The sequence below is a fragment of the Camelina sativa genome, chromosome 13 (genome assembly GCF_000633955.1).
Source record: "Camelina sativa cultivar DH55 chromosome 13, Cs, whole genome shotgun sequence".
NCBI lineage: Eukaryota > Viridiplantae > Streptophyta > Magnoliopsida > Brassicales > Brassicaceae > Camelina > Camelina sativa.
In genome coordinates this window covers 23618673-23636548 of record NC_025697.1, presented here as the reverse complement: position 1 = coordinate 23636548, position 17876 = coordinate 23618673, and the positions used below count along the sequence as shown (strand labels likewise).

The following is a 17876-nucleotide window of genomic DNA, read 5'->3' as shown; positions in this document are numbered from 1 at the left end:
GCAACCAAGAAAATAACAAAAGGGCACAAAATCACATATTTTGTGAAAGTTTCGATTTTTTCCTTTTATGTTTTCTTTTTTTTCTTTCTCCGGCCAAGTCATGGAAAACTATAGGTGGCCGTCAAAGCTATCGAAGTTATCACTCAGAGCAAGACAAACGAATCTATACCGCGTGATTCTAATCGCTATCCTCTGCGCCGCCTTTTACTACATCGGAGTATGGCAACACTCCGGCCGAGGACTCTCACGCTCCTCCCTTTCGAACCACGACCTTACGTCCGTGCCCTGCACGTTCCCTCACCAACCCGCACCGGTTCTCAACTTCGCTGCCCGTCACTCAGCCCCTGACCCACCTTCGACGGCGACGGCGGAGCGTGTCACTCAAATCTCGCCGTGCGGCGTCGAATTCTCGGAGTACACGCCGTGCGAGTTCGTGAACCGGTCTTTAAGTTTCCCAAGAGAGAGGCTTATATACAGAGAGAGACACTGTCCGGAAAAACACGAGATGCTCCGCTGCCGGATTCCAGCGCCGTTCGGTTACAGTGTGCCTTTCCGGTGGCCGGAGAGTCGTGATGTGGCGTGGTTTGCTAACGTGCCGCACACGGAGCTAACGGTGGAGAAGAAGAATCAGAACTGGGTGAGGTATGACAAGGATAGGTTTTTATTTCCTGGTGGTGGTACGATGTTTCCACGTGGAGCTGATGCTTACATCGACGAGATCGGACGGTTGATAAACCTCAAAGATGGATCCATTCGGACAGCCATTGATACTGGATGTGGGGTAAGTTAAGATTACTCTCTTTTTCTTGTCCTCTTGATCTTGTTGTTTCTTTGTACTATTCATGTGATGTCTCTGTTTTTTTTGACTCTCTGTGTCATGTTACCATGTTCATCCCATGCTTCTGATGTCATCCATTTTGAATTTTTCTGATTGTTTCTTTTGAAAAATTGATGTCTCCTTTGTTTTTGCAAATTTACACGGTCATTTGTTTTGGGGTTTGGAGTAGATTTAGTGGAACTAAGTCATAAATAAGTTGTATAGTAGCGTGTATATAGATTCATGTCAAACTAATTGATGATTGTGCAAATTACATTGAAACCATCTATTGATGTTCCCTTTGTTCATAGATCAATGCATAGGATATTTAGTAGTTGCTTTGGGTCACAACAGAGAAATTTATTTCCAATTTGGCATGCCACACCTAATTAGAATTACAAAGTTTAGTCATATACTAATTGTTAATTGTTTATCTAAAATGTTTTAAATTTAAGAATTTTGGTCACAAAATCTGTTTGTGTAAAAGTTTATGACAAGAAGAATATTCTGACACGGAAGAGTGAGAATGATACAGATATGATTGTAGTAGCATTGAAGTCACAAGTAGATAAAAAAAAGTCAATAGGATCAAATCTGGAAACAAATATGCTAAGTATTCCTAATTTTGGGCTTCTCTTATTGGCAACGAATAACAACTTTCTAATTTTTAGTATATTGTTGAATCAGGCTGTAATACATTATTACTCTTTTTAATCCCAACAAGTAATTAAATAAATTGTAGGACAGCTAAGTAAATGCTGGCTAGAGAGAGCCATCAGATAGAAACTATGGATTTATTAGCATCGATAGTTTTAATCTTCAAATAGAAGTAAAGTGGTCAAAAGACTTTAATAACTAGTATGTTTTTTTTTTGTTTTTTTGTCTTATAGATGTAAATGAGTAAATTTAATTATAGAGTTTATCATGATTTATCGACCGTTTAAACTAATGTTGATATTAGGTAGCGAGCTTTGGGGCGTATCTAATGTCGAGGAACATAGTAACGATGTCGTTTGCACCAAGAGACACACACGAGGCTCAGGTTCAGTTCGCACTTGAGAGAGGAGTCCCTGCCATTATCGGAGTCTTAGCCTCTATTAGGCTCCCATTTCCGGCCAGAGCGTTCGACATTGCTCATTGCTCTCGATGTCTCATACCTTGGGGCCAATACAGTAATATTATTCTTAACCTCTCAAGTCACATCTTCATTTTGCATTCGGTTTCTTGTGTGTGTGTGTGTTTTGACTACTGTTTTGGTGTGAGCAGACGGGACGTATCTGATAGAGGTGGATAGGGTACTGAGACCGGGCGGGTATTGGATTCTGTCAGGACCGCCGATTAACTGGCAGAGACATTGGAAGGGTTGGGAAAGAACCAAAGACGATCTCAACTCGGAGCAGTCTCAAATCGAGAGGGTCGCTAGGAGCTTGTGTTGGAAGAAACTGGTGCAGAGAGAGGATCTTGCGGTATGGCAGAAACCCACCAACCATATTCACTGTAAGCGCAACCGGGTAGTTCTACGACGCCCTCCCTTCTGCCACCGGACACTACCCGACCAGGCCTGGTATATTTGATTACTAGACAAGAAGAGATGGTCTCACTAGAAAGGAAGTTTTGTATTTGACTCCATCATGGTTTGCTCTGTTTTGGGTTTTTAGGTACACTAAGCTTGAAACATGTTTGACGCCGTTGCCGGAAGTAACAGGATCTGACATCAAAGAAGTAGCGGGTGGGAAGTTGGCAAGATGGCCTGAGAGATTAAACGCTGTTCCTCCGAGGATCAAAAGTGGAAGCTTGGAAGGAATCAACGAGGATGACTTTGTCAGCAACACAGAGACATGGCAGAGAAGAGTGACTTACTACAAGCGCTTTGACCAGCAGCTCGCAGAGACGGGAAGATACAGAAACTTCCTTGACATGAACGCTCATCTTGGGGGTTTTGCCTCAGCCTTAGTCGATGATCCTGTATGGGTCATGAACGTTGTCCCCATGGAGGCCAGTGTCAACACCCTTGGAGTCATCTATGAGCGAGGGTTGATCGGAACGTACCAAAACTGGTAAGGTTCCTATTTCTAATAACCGAGTAAGCATTCTTTTGGGAAGTTTTTATGGGCTTTTCTTATTTTCATTTCATCAACTCTTAAACAGGTGTGAAGCCATGTCAACTTACCCAAGAACGTACGATTTCATCCATGCCGATTCAGTGTTCAGTCTGTACAAAGACAGATGTGACATGGAAGATATCTTGCTAGAAATGGACAGGATTCTAAGACCAAAGGGAGGCGTGATCATCAGAGACGACATTGATGTGTTAACCAAAGTGAAGAAGATAACAGATGCGATGCAATGGGAAGGGAGAATAGGAGATCATGAGAACGGACCTCTTGAAAGGGAGAAGATTTTGTTTCTTGTGAAGGAGTACTGGACCGCACCTGCGCCTGATCAGTCATCAGATCCTTGATCAAGCTTTGAATAATTCATAATATTCGTAGCTCCATTTTTTTTTCTTCAAATATTTTGTAAACACAAATAGACTTTTGGGGGAGTGAAGAGAAACAAATACCAGATCAATTGTTTCAAACCGGAGGTTCATTGTGATTAAATGAACTAGACAGTTAAGTACAAAGTGTGTGACTATGCATGCATTTAGATAATAAAGCGCTTACAGACTTAACAGTAAACTGAAGTCAACTAGTTTCTACTACCATCAGATCAGGTTACATTGTTACACCAATAGTTCCAGAAACAACGCTTCTTGTTTGTTGGTGAGACTGAGTTCCTCAAAAGTTAAGGCACCGTCTTGAAGGCTGAAAGCACGTCGAGGATAAGGTCTAACCTGTTTACCAACAACATTCACGCGAGTTATAAAGCTTGTAGTACCATAAAATATAATCCAAGATGTGAGGGATAGAAAGAAACTTGAATCCTTTAGAAATTGCATTGAACTAATGCAGGAGAATAGCTAGCGCAGATCACAGGGCTTACCACTCTATATGTGCCAGGTTTGACTAATCCAGCAGCATCTATGAAGTCAAAAAGGTACTGCACTTAACAAAAAAAAACAGTCAGGGAAGCTTGACTACGACCTCACTAATCAATAGAGACTCATGAACTTCACCTTAAGCTTGTCTGATTTGAGAAAGCGACGACCATGACGGCTGCTATCTGGCATTCTAACGAGTAGAGTGATGGCATCTTCATTTTCAGCTGATGGTTCGATGGGAAGCACTGGCTTCATTGTAGTGGAAGATCTCTCAGATTCCTGCCACAAGCGAAGTACCCAAAACAGTGAAAATAAGAACTAAATAAGATTGAAGAACCAAAGTAATATCAGCTTTCACTGGAGAGTGCATTTTGCTTTAAGATTCACTATGATCATCTATTGACCAGGCATACAAAATTCGTCGATGGTTGAAAATCTAAGGGTTCACTCTGATTACAGTTTACAACCCCTATTTTTGTAGACTGAGTTCTAAAATGGATTTACGGCAGAGTAGTTGTTCACAGCCTGGATTATGTTCCAATGAATGAATGCCTCACAAGAAAATCGGATTACCTCTTCAACGACCTTCTTATCGGGAGATTGTGACTCCTTGTGAATTCCAGGTTGATTATTATATGAAGTATTTTCTTTAGCTACTCCACTAAAGAGTGCCTTTTCCAGCATTATTGCCTCTTGTAGCTCTTTTGACGGAATGCCACCCCACTAGTAGCAGTCAACAAGAGGTGAAAAAAGGTAAGACGAACACATGATACTACGAATATGTTAATTTGTTCTTGACTGGCTACTTTCACTGATAAGAATAATCGAACTTGTATCAATTAATTTACCTCTTCAGGATAAGAAGCTTCAACATTCTGGTGATCATGTCTGTGCTGAGAGCTGGTATTAATTGGTTGCTTTTGTTTCATGTCTTCACGCGTGTCTTGCACTGAAGAGCTCCCAGGCTTCAAGTACAAAGGTTTTAGTTAGCAAGATAGCTTAAAGAGTTTCAACACATTGTATTAAGGAGAAACTAATAAAAGTGTTTCTAACTTAACATGGATGTCCACCACCTAAACTGGTGGAAACTGTAAAGGAAAGCATCCCAAACTATATATATTATTCGATAGCTATTAACCAGAAGGCTGGAAAAGGCTTATCAGAGGTGAAGAGAAATTTAGTTCCACACCTGATATCTGCTACTTTCATTTGTATTAGATTGACAAGGATCGTGATGCTCCACGGACTGAGGCGTAAATTCAGCTAGTTGGTCTCGGTACGCACTCTCATGCTCTTCCATCTGAAAGCCATATATGCTAAGTTGAGATATCGCGTACATGGTACATAGCAGATGAGATAACTATCAACGCCTACCTCTAAGGACATCGAAATTGCACGGGCAATGTCCTCATCTTCCCGGTTAATAACCTCTATTGGAGATAAAACGCTAGATGGATCCTGCATCAATAATAAGACCAANCTGGAGAGTGCATTTTGCTTTAAGATTCACTATGATCATCTATTGACCAAGCATACAAAATTCGTCGATGGTTGAAAATCTAAGGGTTCACTCTGATTACAGTTTACAACCCCTATTTTTGTAGACTGAGTTCTACNGCTCATGCAAAATAGGAGCTAGACAGGGTGAAGCTAGAATACTATACATTGTCTAAACTATATCTTGTGTTGTGACGACCCTCTTGAAAGTCCTTCTTCGAGGCCTCAATGGCAGCTCTGATCATTTCTTCTTCTGCATCGTTGCTATAAACGGGTGATTCACCATCCATATGTGTCCCACCATGGACCTGGGATCCGTAGGTTGGTGAATGTCTAGCATAACCGTCTCCAACCTGTCCAAGTCCAGGAGGACGAGCCTGATCATTTCCCCAGGTAGAGTGAGCAGGGAACCCTGTGATTTCTCCCGTTTGAGATGATGGAGAAGGACTTCCAGAGAGAGCAGAGCCACTGAGCTGCCTAAAGAGATTTCGTCTGTAATTGGGATCTAGAAGCAAAGAGGGTCTGAAAGCCCGAGCAGCAGAGAGGATAGATGGAAGTGCGCCTGGGACTGGCCTAGACTCGTTGACTGGTCTGGACTCGCTACCACGAACGTGATTGTTACCTTCCACAACGTTGTAGTCTGGACGATTGTCTAAGCTTGAATCATCGTAACTGGAAAAACAACCCAACAAAACAAACAGCTAACACCATGGGAAAACAAAATCATAGAAGAGAAAACTCAAAACTAAGGAGATTGAGAAACATACATGCTTCTTTCCACATCTCTAAAGTGGCCATTGATGGCTTCAGGGAGATTATTGCCATGTTCCTGCTCAAATTTTACAGAAAGTTCAAAAGAACGCAACGAGATCTACTCAAGAATAGACAAATCGAAATTCCTATACCGATCCTACACAACCTAAAACCCTAACTCTCCCAATTACATTTCAAATCTATCAGCAGCATTTACACATTTGATCACAGAATCTAACCATATCTACTCAATTCTGTGTGTGTGTGTCATAACAAAATCAATCTTGGGAGAAGGCACTCCACGAAATTGCCCCAGTCATAGTCATGTCCTTTCAGAAAATAAAGATTTTGACGAAGAAAGAAAAAAAAAAACGAACCTCAAGTCTCTGAATCGCGAGGGACTCGGAGGCACCAGTGATGCTCATATAAGACTGGATGGAGTCTCTCGTCGGACTCACCATTTCCGCCGGAGAAATCGGTGGCTGTCGGTTCGAGAACAACGAGTACGCCGGGAATTATGGAAGCAGCGGCGTTCTGATATATGTAATTTGCTTTGTTTAAACTAAAGTTTTTGATAAACTGATTCGAACCGACATGTGCTGATGAGTCGCCACAAAGGTGATGATGTTATCTAAACTTTAATTAACAGTCCTCTATTTCTCTGTATACAGTATAAATTTCCTAAAATTTCATATAAATTAAAAGCATATTGAATTTTAACATATTTCAAAAAATTAAATTAGTTTTTAATATTGATTCTCTTTGTTTTTTTTCTTTTTTTTTTCTTTTTCAAAATTGATATCAACATTTTAAGACAATTTTCATTATATACATAATTGGGGAAAAAAAATTTCAACTTTTCTTTTATTTTTATTTTTATTTTTCCCAACTTTAACAAAAAACTCTAGTAAATAGACCACAAATATCAAGCCTTCCACATTTACATATTCTTTTTGAATATTTACCATTACCTTTCGATCTTCTTAGTTTTTTGATATAATCATCAAATACATTACCTATAATAAACCTTATCTCAGTATCTAACAATATTATTTCTCTTCCAAATCAAATTATCTAATTGAAAAAGGTATTAAATATGTCATTTTCATCGTTTAATTTTTTCAAAGAATAATATTTTTAAGTCACTTTTTCTTACTTCACAAAAAATAAATAAAAGAAAAGTTGAAATGTTTTTTCCCCAATTATGTATCATTTAGCAATAATGAAATATTGTCTTAAAATTTTGATATCAATTTTGAAAAATTGATATCATTATTAAAACTTTTTTTGTGAGTAATATTTAAGTGTTTGTGAGTAATGACATACTTAAACTTTAAATATTATAAGTCTCTTTAATATTTGTGGTCTATTTACTAGTTTTTTTATATATAACTGGAATAATGAATTTAAGTGCTTGTGAGTAAGAAAAAGAGACTTAAATATTATTATTTTTGAAAAAAAATAAACGATGAAATTGACATAACTATTATTAACTAACCTCAAATTTTATGATGTCGGCATATCGTTACTTGACATGAATAAATATCATCATATATAGTCGAGAGTCTTTCTCAAATCCTCCAATTTAATTCTTACTTGATCGTTCACAATTTTTTTTTTTTTAACAGAAGAAACAGTTTTTGGGGTAAAAAACGCAACAAGTTCTTTTAACGTACAATAGAACCTCTATAAATTAATACTCTTTAAATTAATATTCGCTATAAATTAATAAATTTTTCCGGTCCCGAGTTAGACCGGTGTAAAAAATGATACATTTCGATAAATTAGTAAGATAATAATTTTTTTTGAAAATCCTATGTAAAAATATGGTCCCATCAATATCATAAATTAATAATCATATAATATTAAATATATTATATATATATATCTAAGAAAATTTTGTGAAATATGACTTTATTGTTGTTTGCATATTTTTGAATTTGCATTTTTATTGAAGCTCATCTCTAATCTTTTTCATTGTCGTTTTCTCAAATTGCATCCAAAAATTATAAAGAGTTCTAAATGTGATAATTGTATCTTTATATGTAATTGGTTCTAAAACTACCGCAATATCTTATTCGACTTCATCATTACCATGAATGATACAAGTAACAATTTCTTCAAAACTCTAAACTTCTAACATTTATCATTTTTACCTACACTTTAAACTTAGCAATTACGATAGACAAGATTATAAATTAAGAAAATTCTTTACAAATATGAATAATAACAAAAGTATTTTATTTTGTAATACAAAATTTTAAAGTTATGAAAACTAAAAATCTCTTTATAAATTAATAAAATATTAATTTATCGATAAATTAATAATTATTAATTTATCGATAAATTAAAACCTCTATAAATTAATAAAATTTCATGGTCCGACTTTATTAATTTATAGAGGTTTTACTGTACTCATCGTTAACTTTTGATTACACATTACATATTAAATTCATTTAAGTATCTAACCATTATTATCTCCCTTTATATTATTTATTTGGTAATGATTATTTCCCCTTTTTCTAATCTAGTAGTATTATTTACAAAAATATTAAGGCCATGACTGGTTACAATTTTTAAGTGGTTTTTTGTTTGTTTTTAGATTCTAAATTTTGGTTTATGGTTTTTAAAGTTTGTGTTAAAAATTTATTTAAGAAAAAACAAAACAAAAAAAATTCAAGTCACGATTAAAAATGAAAAAGTACAGTAAAACATAGAATTTAGTTTTCCTTTTAAAATTGACAAAAAAAAACCATCCCAATCTAGATTTCCTAATTTGTTTTAGAAAAACCATTTTTTTCCATAATCTTAATTGACATTAAAGTAGATTTTTGGAAAATCTATGACTTTAAAATCTATATATAGCCACCAATAGCCAGACCTTATCACCAAACCCTCCCTAGTCGATATCGAGATCAAACCTTGCTCATCTCTCAGGTTTTGAATACGATGAATAAGCCTACGCGGAAGCCAGCTAGGGCTGTAATAGCGGTGTTTTGGGACATCAATATGTGTCCGGTTCCTTCCGGCTTTGATCCTAGTCGGGTCCGTCCGTGTATTAAACTGTATTTGAAGAATCGTGGTTACTCTCATCATCGTGTCACCATCACTGCTGTTGGCGTACTAGCAAACGTCCCCGCTCGCATCCTTAGAAGTGTCTTTTCCAGTGGAATCTCTCTCATTAACGTCCCCTACGGTTCAAGTTCTTCAGACACTAGCGGGGTTGTTTTTTGCGTTTGCCGAGAATAATCCACCTTCTAATATAATGGTCATATCCGATCCGAATATCTTCACTGGTGTTTCTGGCTACCTAGGTTATACGAAACATCACCTTCTTCAGCCATGTCCCTATGATTCTCTTCAAAGCCTTCTTGAGCAAGATTCAGGGGCACCTGATGAGGAAACAGTTGAATCTGCCTTGTGGGATTGCCTAGTATGCCATCGTGATCCTCCTATCCATGTCTTTGAGGATCTCATCACACATCTCCATGGTGAAGAACATGAAGAGTTACTTCAAAAACGGATCACACAGGATAACAGTGGTGATGTAGACTTCGCTCCCCCAGCTGGTTCTCGACGGGATCCTTTCATGACGTGGGACTGGTGTCCTCTGTATTCAGGACCAAGGGTGACAAAGCAGGAGGAGGCTGTAACATTTGTCTTTTGGGACATCAATACGTATCCTGTTCCCTGTTGCTCTGATGTTCTTCTGGTTGCTCTGTGCATTAAACGGTTTTTGGTGGAGGAAGGCTACTTTGGTCCTTGCGTCATCATTGCCGTTGGCCTGTTAACAGAAGTCCCTACGCTTTTTCCGAGGGCAGTCTCTTCCTGTGGAATCACTCTCACAAATCTCCCCTACGCTTTTTCCGAGGACATTATGCATCTCCTTATTCAATTCATCCAGACCCATGAAGATGAAGTTCCAGCTAATTTTATGGTCATATCCGTTGCAAAAATCCCAAAGCCTGATTATGGATACCTAAAAATGATGGGTTACAACCTTCTTCCGCCATTTCCATATGCTTCTCTTCAAAGCTTTCTCCCGGTATATTTAAGGGCGCTTGATGAGGAGTACTATCATTGCAGCAGAAGTGAAACTGGGGAATCTTCCTACTGGTTTTGCTCAGTATGCCACCCTGGTCTTGCATACAAAGGCTTTGATAGTTTCACTACGCATATCTCTAGTGATGAACATCGATCCCAGTTGGTGGACCCGTTGCATATAAGTGATAAGAGAAGCAAGGAGGCTGTAACATTGGTCTTTTGGGACATGAAGCAATGTCCGGTACCCCCTTGCTTTATTCTCGTTGTTAGAATTTTGAGAGTAAGAAAAAAAAGAAAACAGAGCAAGAGACCTTTGTCTCTTCTCTGTTTTGAGAAGACAAAGAACCAAACTGAAAAATTATATTTACATGAAACTTGTTGCATACATCAACGACAAAACTGATTTATATAGAAAACAAAGTGACACTAGATGTGTCACTTTCTCCTTACGACTCTTGGATGAAACGTCACAAACCAAAACATCACGACTTATACGTTGCACTCAATTATCGACCAACACTCCCCCTTAATTGAGTTGCCAGCTAACTCCAATCTCGCTTCAACGTTCTTCCAACCTTGTTGTGCTTAATAAACTTCTCTGTTTCCAGGTAATTAATGGCATCTCCTCTCCCTCTGGTTAGAGCTATCTCTTTTTCTTTCTAACAGGCTGTTGCTCTGTGTGAATTTCTTTCTCAAAACATCACACCTTTTTTGCTCAGGAGCCTTCTTCTGTTTCGTACAAACAGACGGCTTCTCACGCTGGAACCCTTCAAGTATCCTTCAAACTTTCACCATGTGAGTTTTTTTCACATCGCCTTTGTGAACTTCCGTCATGTCTTCATCCGGTTGTTCTTCCAACCTTCTTCCACTCACTTTCTTCTAAGTGAACATTCTAATTTTTCCTTTTGGTGTCCTTTTGATCACCAAATCTGGGCGTGAACCCTTTCACCAAATCTGTGCGTGAACTCAGTCACGTCTCTTCTTCGGTTATCTTCTCCACGTCTCTGTGACGTCTCTTCTTTGGTTATCTTCTCCACGTCTTCTTCGAACAAGTTTCAGAATTCTCCTTCCACAACTCTAATTCACCATCTCTTTCCATTTCCTTTTGAGAAGATCTCACATCTCCTTCATCCCTTTGGAGCCTTCTTCTTGAAGGTACTGTTTGTGAACGATTGTGAAGGTTGATAATATTCTCTCTTGTTACCACCATCTTTTTCTATTTCGATCTTCATCTCTCCCTTGATTTGTTGTCTCCATCTTTCTCTTCTTCTTGCAGCGGAAGTTTTCTTATTTTTGTTTTGCTTGGACAGGCTCCAAGACCAACATAAGCTCTGATACCATGTTAGAAGCAAAAGCTTCTCTCTCACAAAGAGCAAAACAAGCGTACTTGTTGCTCTGTTTTATAGAAGATAAAACAGAGTATTTGAGAAACTTGTGATTGTATTAATAAACTGAAAAACTTGTATGTTTACATCATAGTTTCGATGCTTAAATAGATAAAACAACAGACGCAAATAAGAGTTCCATCTCTTCTACTTGTGACGTTTAGACAATACGACACAATCTAAACATCATGACTCTTAACTAGAAACTAACTTATACAAATGTGACTTTATGTTATACAAAACTCAATTATGTCTAACACTCCTCCTTAATTGAGTTTTGGTCTAACTCCAAGCTCCTTCCTTGCCTTTGATCTCGAATTCTTCATCATCCACCACGTTCAAACAACCTTCTTCTTCCCTTGCAAGTAAGACACTTGCGTTTGAGTTATTCCATCTAAATGGAAAACTCTTATGCTTCATTTGAATGTTCAGTATCCTTCTCCCTTGATGATTGTTGATGACACATCTATTGTCTTCAAATAAGACTCCATATCCATTTGCTATCATTTGAGACACACTCAATAGATTTCTCGCTAAACCCGGCACTAGAAAAACCTCTTTGATGATCTTCTCTCCTTGGCTTGTCATCACTTGGATATTTCCTTTTCCTGCCGTCATTACACATTGACCATTCCCCACTTTGATCCGAACCTTTATCCTCTTATCAAGAGTGATGAAGTATTTCACTTCCTTGGTCATATGATTAGTGCATCCACTGTCAACTAACCATGTCTCATCTTTTACTTTTGATGATACTTCTTCTTCAACCATACTGAACAGCATGTGATCCTCATCATCTGTCTCTTCTAGACTTAGATCCGCTCCCTTGGTGCTTCTTAGTTTGCAATTTTTGGCTAAATGTCCCGGTTTGTTGCACACAAAACATTTTCTCTCACTGTTAGCCACTTGTTGTGAAAGAACACTGTGAGAACTGAAACTGGATTCTCCTCTTGAAGTGTTTTTTGAACGAAGGAGCTTACCACCGTTATAATTCCGAACTGATTCTAAAGACCAAGTGCTGTGAAATGAAAAATGAGTATTATTGCTCTAGAGAGAGTTTTTCCGATCCCCCTTACAATCCCCATTCTCTCGTATTTATATTACCCTATTACAATCAATGTCAAATCAATTTTCTGCGTAAACCTCGCATCACAATTAATTTGTTTAATTGCGGGAATCTTTGACCGAGTCCAAACTGCGAACCGATTTGAAGGATGCCTCCCTTCGCTCCGATCTTCTTATTGGGCTTAGTGCGCTGATCCGAACCATGGCCTCGGCCCATTTCGATTGTTTGTACCAAGGCCTTGATCCGTTATCTCGAGGTAAACAATCGTGGTTACAACAATTGCCCCCCAAGTCCTTCGAGCTGATTAGCTCGGGAGGACTTTTGATCTTCAACCGGTTTTTTTTATTATTATTTTTTTTTTGGGAAACTGAATATCCTCTATATCTCATGATTTGATCGTGGTAATGATGAAATTTTCCTTTCCGAACAAGCTCTGGGGTCCACCGCTAGTCCAACACGCTATAAGAGAGGAAATAACTGAACCGGGAATTCTCGTTTTCCCAGGCCATCATTACCTCTTCGGCTTAATGTACAAAAGGTAACCTACTCGAATTCTTTCTCTTTCATTCTGACAATTTGTTATTTTCTCTCTGTGTTTTGCCTTGCTCTTTCCTCCTATGTTCTTCGTTATTCGCCGGAAAGTTGAAGAACTCTTTCCTTTTAGATCAATCTATTCTTCTTTCGTTCGAAAATCATGTCTCCTCCGAAGTCCACGCCGAGTAAAGTCGCAAAACCTCTAATACCTGGCGCTTTCGGTCCTCATCAACCGTCGATTCTTGATATATCATGGTTTTTACGGTTTTTAACCATATTATAAGTGTGCTTTTTGAGTCTTTTGATTTGTTTTCTAGGTTGTTTTTGTGTCATTACAGGTTTTCTAGGATTTTGGCACGGATGGAGCGAAATGGAGCAATTTGGACATTTTGGAGCATTTAACCCAGAGGAAACAAACTTGGAGTCGAAACAGAGTGAGGGTGTCGATCGACACCACCTTGGTGTCGGTCGACACCCTGTTTTATCTGACGAGAGAGCAAGAATTGGAAGTTTTACAATTTTGCCCGAAGTTTTCCACAATTGCATCATAAGCCCCTGGACGTGTTTTAGGATGTATATATTTTATTTTTGGGTTTTAGAAACCTCTAAGTTTTATTCTAGCAAATTATTTTCTGCAACCTTTTTGAGAGAAGAGATATTAAGAGCTTTTGGGAGAGAGATCTGAACTCCTTCGAGAAAAGAATTCCTAAACTCCTTCTTTTACTTTTGATATCTATTGCTTATTATTCATAAAAGATGTTTTGTTCTTCATTGATTATGTCTGAGTAGTTTGCTTGTTAGGTTCAGGGTTTTTCACAGGGATTTTATGATTTATTAGATCTGTTTATTTAGGATTCATTATCTTTCTAGATCTTCATCTTAGGTTGTTCTTCACATTAATTATTGATTGATCACCTAGAATTAATACTTTAGGAAAATAAATTGATATGAGAATATAATTGATTTTCCTGATTAAAACCTTTGATGAGCAAAATTACTTTCTGCAAAGAGATTTGATTTAGTAATTTTGTGAACTTATCTAAACTTGATTTTAAAGCTGATTTTTAACCTAGAATTTTGCAAAGAGATTTGAATTTTCTGGTTTTAAATTTAGATAATATTTGCAGTGAGAACTGATTTATTTTACAGAAGAGTTTAGAGTTCTAGATCTGATTTTTAATTGCTTGAATCCTAATTATTGATTGATTTAATATTTCATAATTTCCTGAGAAATTCCCTAGACCTAACTTTTTGATCCTTGAATTTACAACAACTTTTATTTAATATTTTGCATTATTTATTTTAATTCAAATTAATTTGTTTAGCTTAATTATAAAACTCTATAATCCATTGTGTTTGATCTTGAGTCTCTGAGGATTCGACCCCTAGAGTATTACAATTGCAAGGCTGTTAGTACCATTAGGGTATTACAATTTGAGCTTATCAAATTTTGGCGCCGTTGCCGGGGACTCTTTGATCTACCATTAGATTTGAGTTTTTAATTTCGTCTAAATTTTTCTTTTTATTTTCTACTTACACGTTTTTGTTTTTCTTCTCTTTGGTGTTTCAGGTGTATGCCTCCTAGACCTCATACAAGGAGCAACAAGACTATTCCTACTGTGAAGCTTTCAAACCAATAGTTGGGAAAACTTGAGCGTGAAAACCGAAAAGCAGCCAAATCGTTGAAGATGGTTAACACAGTCATTTTGATGCGTGATGAGGCTGGTGTTTTGAGGGATCAAGAGGGCCACTTGCGCAATGAGCAGGGCCAAAAGCTTGATGCAAAAGGCATTGTGATTGCTGAACCTGTTGTCAACGAGCAAGCTGTCATCAACCAGCAAGCTGTTGCCGATGATAATCTGGGTGTCGATCGACACCAACATGGCATCGATCGACACCCCCTTCCTGCAGACGGACGTGGAGCTGCAAACCACGTCCAGAACCGGGTTCGAAGACAGGACAACAACCGAGACTTGATCAGGACCATTGCTGACTACAACCAGGCTGATCTTGTGTATGAAAACCGGTCTGCTATTGTTCCTCCTCCATTCGAGAGGAATGATTTTGAGTTGAAACCTGCTTATTTTCAACTAGTTGGGCAGAGACCTTTCTCTAACCTGCCCAATGAGAAGCCTTTGGACCACATTGAGCACTTTGAGGATCTTGTGACCAGTATCAAGGCTAATGGAGTGACTGAGGACTACATCTTCTGCAAACTCTTCCCATACTCACTTGCAGGAGAGGCATCTCAGTGGTTGAAACAGTTGCCAGCCGGATCATTGACAAATTGGCATGATGTCAAGGTGGCCTTCCTCAACTATTTCTATGACGATGCAATGTCAGATGAATTGAGAGTCAAGCTGTCCTCTTTCAAGCAAAAACCTGAGGAAGCTTTCAAGGCCACTTGGGTGAGATTCAAAGCTTATCAAAGGGACTGTCCACACCATGGTTTCTCAAGGGTTCAATTGCTGAGTATCTTCTTCAGAGGGTGTGACTGGGAGTATCAGTTGGCTTTAGATGTTGCAAGTCATGGGAATTTCAAGACAAGATTTCCAGAAGATGCTGAAGCTTTGATTGAAAACTTGGCTTCTAGCAATAGTACTAAGAGAGCAGATGCTGAAAGGAAGAGATTACATGGAGGATTCGATTCATACCAGTTAGCTTCTGTTAATGCTAAGCTGGATTCAGTGCATAATCTCCTAGTGGGCAAGAAATCTGTTCACTTTGCTGCTGAAGTTGAGACATTTGAGCCACCACCTGAGACAGGGAATGAAGAAGCATATGTCAAATTTGTCTATGGAAATCAGGGTCAGAGATTCGGTAATCAGCAAAGCAACAGACCTTACAGTGGGAACTTTTCAGGCTATACTCCCAAACCGGATTACCAGAAGCAGCAACAGAACAATGGTTATACTAGAACCTATGGGAACTCATCTTATCAGTCTCCTCCTCCACAGACTTCTTCTGAGAGTAAGATGGAAGCTATGATAGAGCAACTTTTGCAAGGTCAGGAGAAATTGACTGTGACATTCAATGTGAAGATTGACAATGTTTACACAGAGCTTACTGGAAGGATTGATGCATTGAATGTCCATGTTAAGAAGCTAGAGAATCAGGTTGCGCAGACTGCTGGGTCTGTGAAGAGACGAGGGTTTTCTTCCTGGAAGAACGGAGACAAACCCCAAACATGCTTGCAATGCCATATCAGTGAGAGATGAGAATGATGGTGAAATTGTTTCTGCAGAAAAGGGAGAGCAATCAGCCAATTTCTCGACTCCAGATGATGGTGTCGATCGACACCATCTCAGTGTCGGTCGACACCCCTCTCAGACAGAACCCGAAACTGCAAAATCTCAGGTTCCAGCAGCTGCTGAAAGGGTGTACCAACCGAAGATTCCTTTTCCTAAGCCAAGAAAGTCCAAGCAGGAGATGGAGGAAGCTAGATGCAAGGCAATGATGGACAAGGTGATGATAGAGATGCCTTTGGTTGATGCAGTTAAGCTTTCACCACCACTTAAACGGTATGTGAAGAGAATGGCATCCAATGGTTTGAGTCCTGAGGAAGGAGCACCACTTACAAAAGATGTCAGTGCAATTCTGCTGAACCAGCCTCCACAGAGGAAGAAAGAGAAGAAGAAAGAGGTAGTTGTCTCTGAGAATGTGAGTGCAATGATCCAGAGTAGGATTGCAAAGAAGTTACCAGATCGTGNTCCCAAACCGGATTACCAGAAGCAGCAACAGAACAATGGTTATACTAGAACCTATGGGAACTCATCTTATCAGTCTCCTCCTCCACAGACTTCTTCTGAGAGTAAGATGGAAGCTATGATAGAGCAACTTTTGCAAGGTCAGGAGAAATTGACTGTGACATTCAATGTGAAGATTGACAATGTTTACACAGAGCTTACTGGAAGGATTGACGCATTGAATGTCCATGTTAAGAAGCTAGAGAATCAGGTTGCGCAGACTGCTGGGTCTGTGAAGAGACGAGGGTTTTCTTCCTGGAAGAACGGAGACAAACCCCAAACATGCTTGCAATGCCATATCAGTGAGAGATGAGAATGATGGTGAAATTGTTTCTGCAGAAAAGGGAGAGCAATCAGCCAATTTCTCGACTCCAGATGATGGTGTCGATCGACACCATCTCAGTGTCGGTCGACACCCCTCTCAGACAGAACCCGAAACTGCAAAATCTCAGGTTCCAGCAGCTGCTGAAAGGGTGTACCAACCGAAGATTCCTTTTCCTAAGCCAAGAAAGTCCAAGCAGGAGATGGAGGAAGCTAGATGCAAGGCAATGATGGACAAGGTGATGATAGAGATGCCTTTGGTTGATGCAGTTAAGCTTTCACCACCACTTAAACGGTATGTGAAGAGAATGGCATCCAATGGTTTGAGTCCTGAGGAAGGAGCACCACTTACAAAAGATGTCAGTGCAATTCTGCTGAACCAGCCTCCACAGAGGAAGAAAGAGAAGAAGAAAGAGGTAGTTGTCTCTGAGAATGTGAGTGCAATGATCCAGAGTAGGATTGCAAAGAAGTTACCAGATCGTGGAAGCTTTGTACTTGATTGCTCTATCTCTACAGGAAGGTTTGCTCACTCACTTTGTGATCTTGGCTCTAGCATCAACTTGATGCCACATTCTGTTGCTCTGAGACTTGGGATGACAGATTTTAAGCCGACTCAGATATCTCTTATCTTAGCTGATCGATCCCGAAGAATTCCTGAAGGTGTTTTACAGGATATTCCAATTAAGGTTGGAAACTTCATGATTCCCACTGACTTTGTGGTGCTGAAGTA

At 38.9% G+C, this 17876-nt stretch overlaps 2 protein-coding genes, 1 long non-coding RNA gene and 1 pseudogene across 3 annotated transcripts; 2 read left to right on the top strand and 2 right to left on the bottom strand.

The window, feature by feature from the left end:
* Positions 1-3442, top strand: LOC104737704 (probable methyltransferase PMT15). Its single transcript, XM_010457946.2, has 5 exons — positions 1-781; positions 1779-1989; positions 2084-2381; positions 2476-2874; positions 2966-3442. The coding sequence occupies exons 1-5, from the start codon at positions 68-70 to the stop codon at positions 3276-3278; spliced, it is 1935 nt and encodes a 644-aa protein (XP_010456248.1). The 5' UTR covers positions 1-67; the 3' UTR covers positions 3279-3442.
* Positions 3389-6681, bottom strand: LOC104737705 (plant UBX domain-containing protein 9-like). Its single transcript, XM_010457947.2, has 10 exons — positions 6428-6681; positions 6065-6126; positions 5465-5969; positions 5175-5258; positions 4990-5100; positions 4649-4765; positions 4374-4523; positions 3936-4079; positions 3803-3859; positions 3389-3653 (listed from the first exon to the last, which is right to left on the bottom strand). Exons 1-10 carry the CDS (start codon positions 6509-6511, stop codon positions 3543-3545), a joined length of 1425 nt encoding a protein of 474 aa, XP_010456249.1. The 5' UTR covers positions 6512-6681; the 3' UTR covers positions 3389-3542.
* Positions 10642-11647, top strand: LOC104737703. Its single transcript, XR_759779.2, has 3 exons — positions 10642-10702; positions 10814-11249; positions 11405-11647. It is a non-coding gene; the product is annotated as an uncharacterized LOC104737703 (long non-coding RNA).
* Positions 11818-12216, bottom strand: LOC109128411 (annotated as a pseudogene).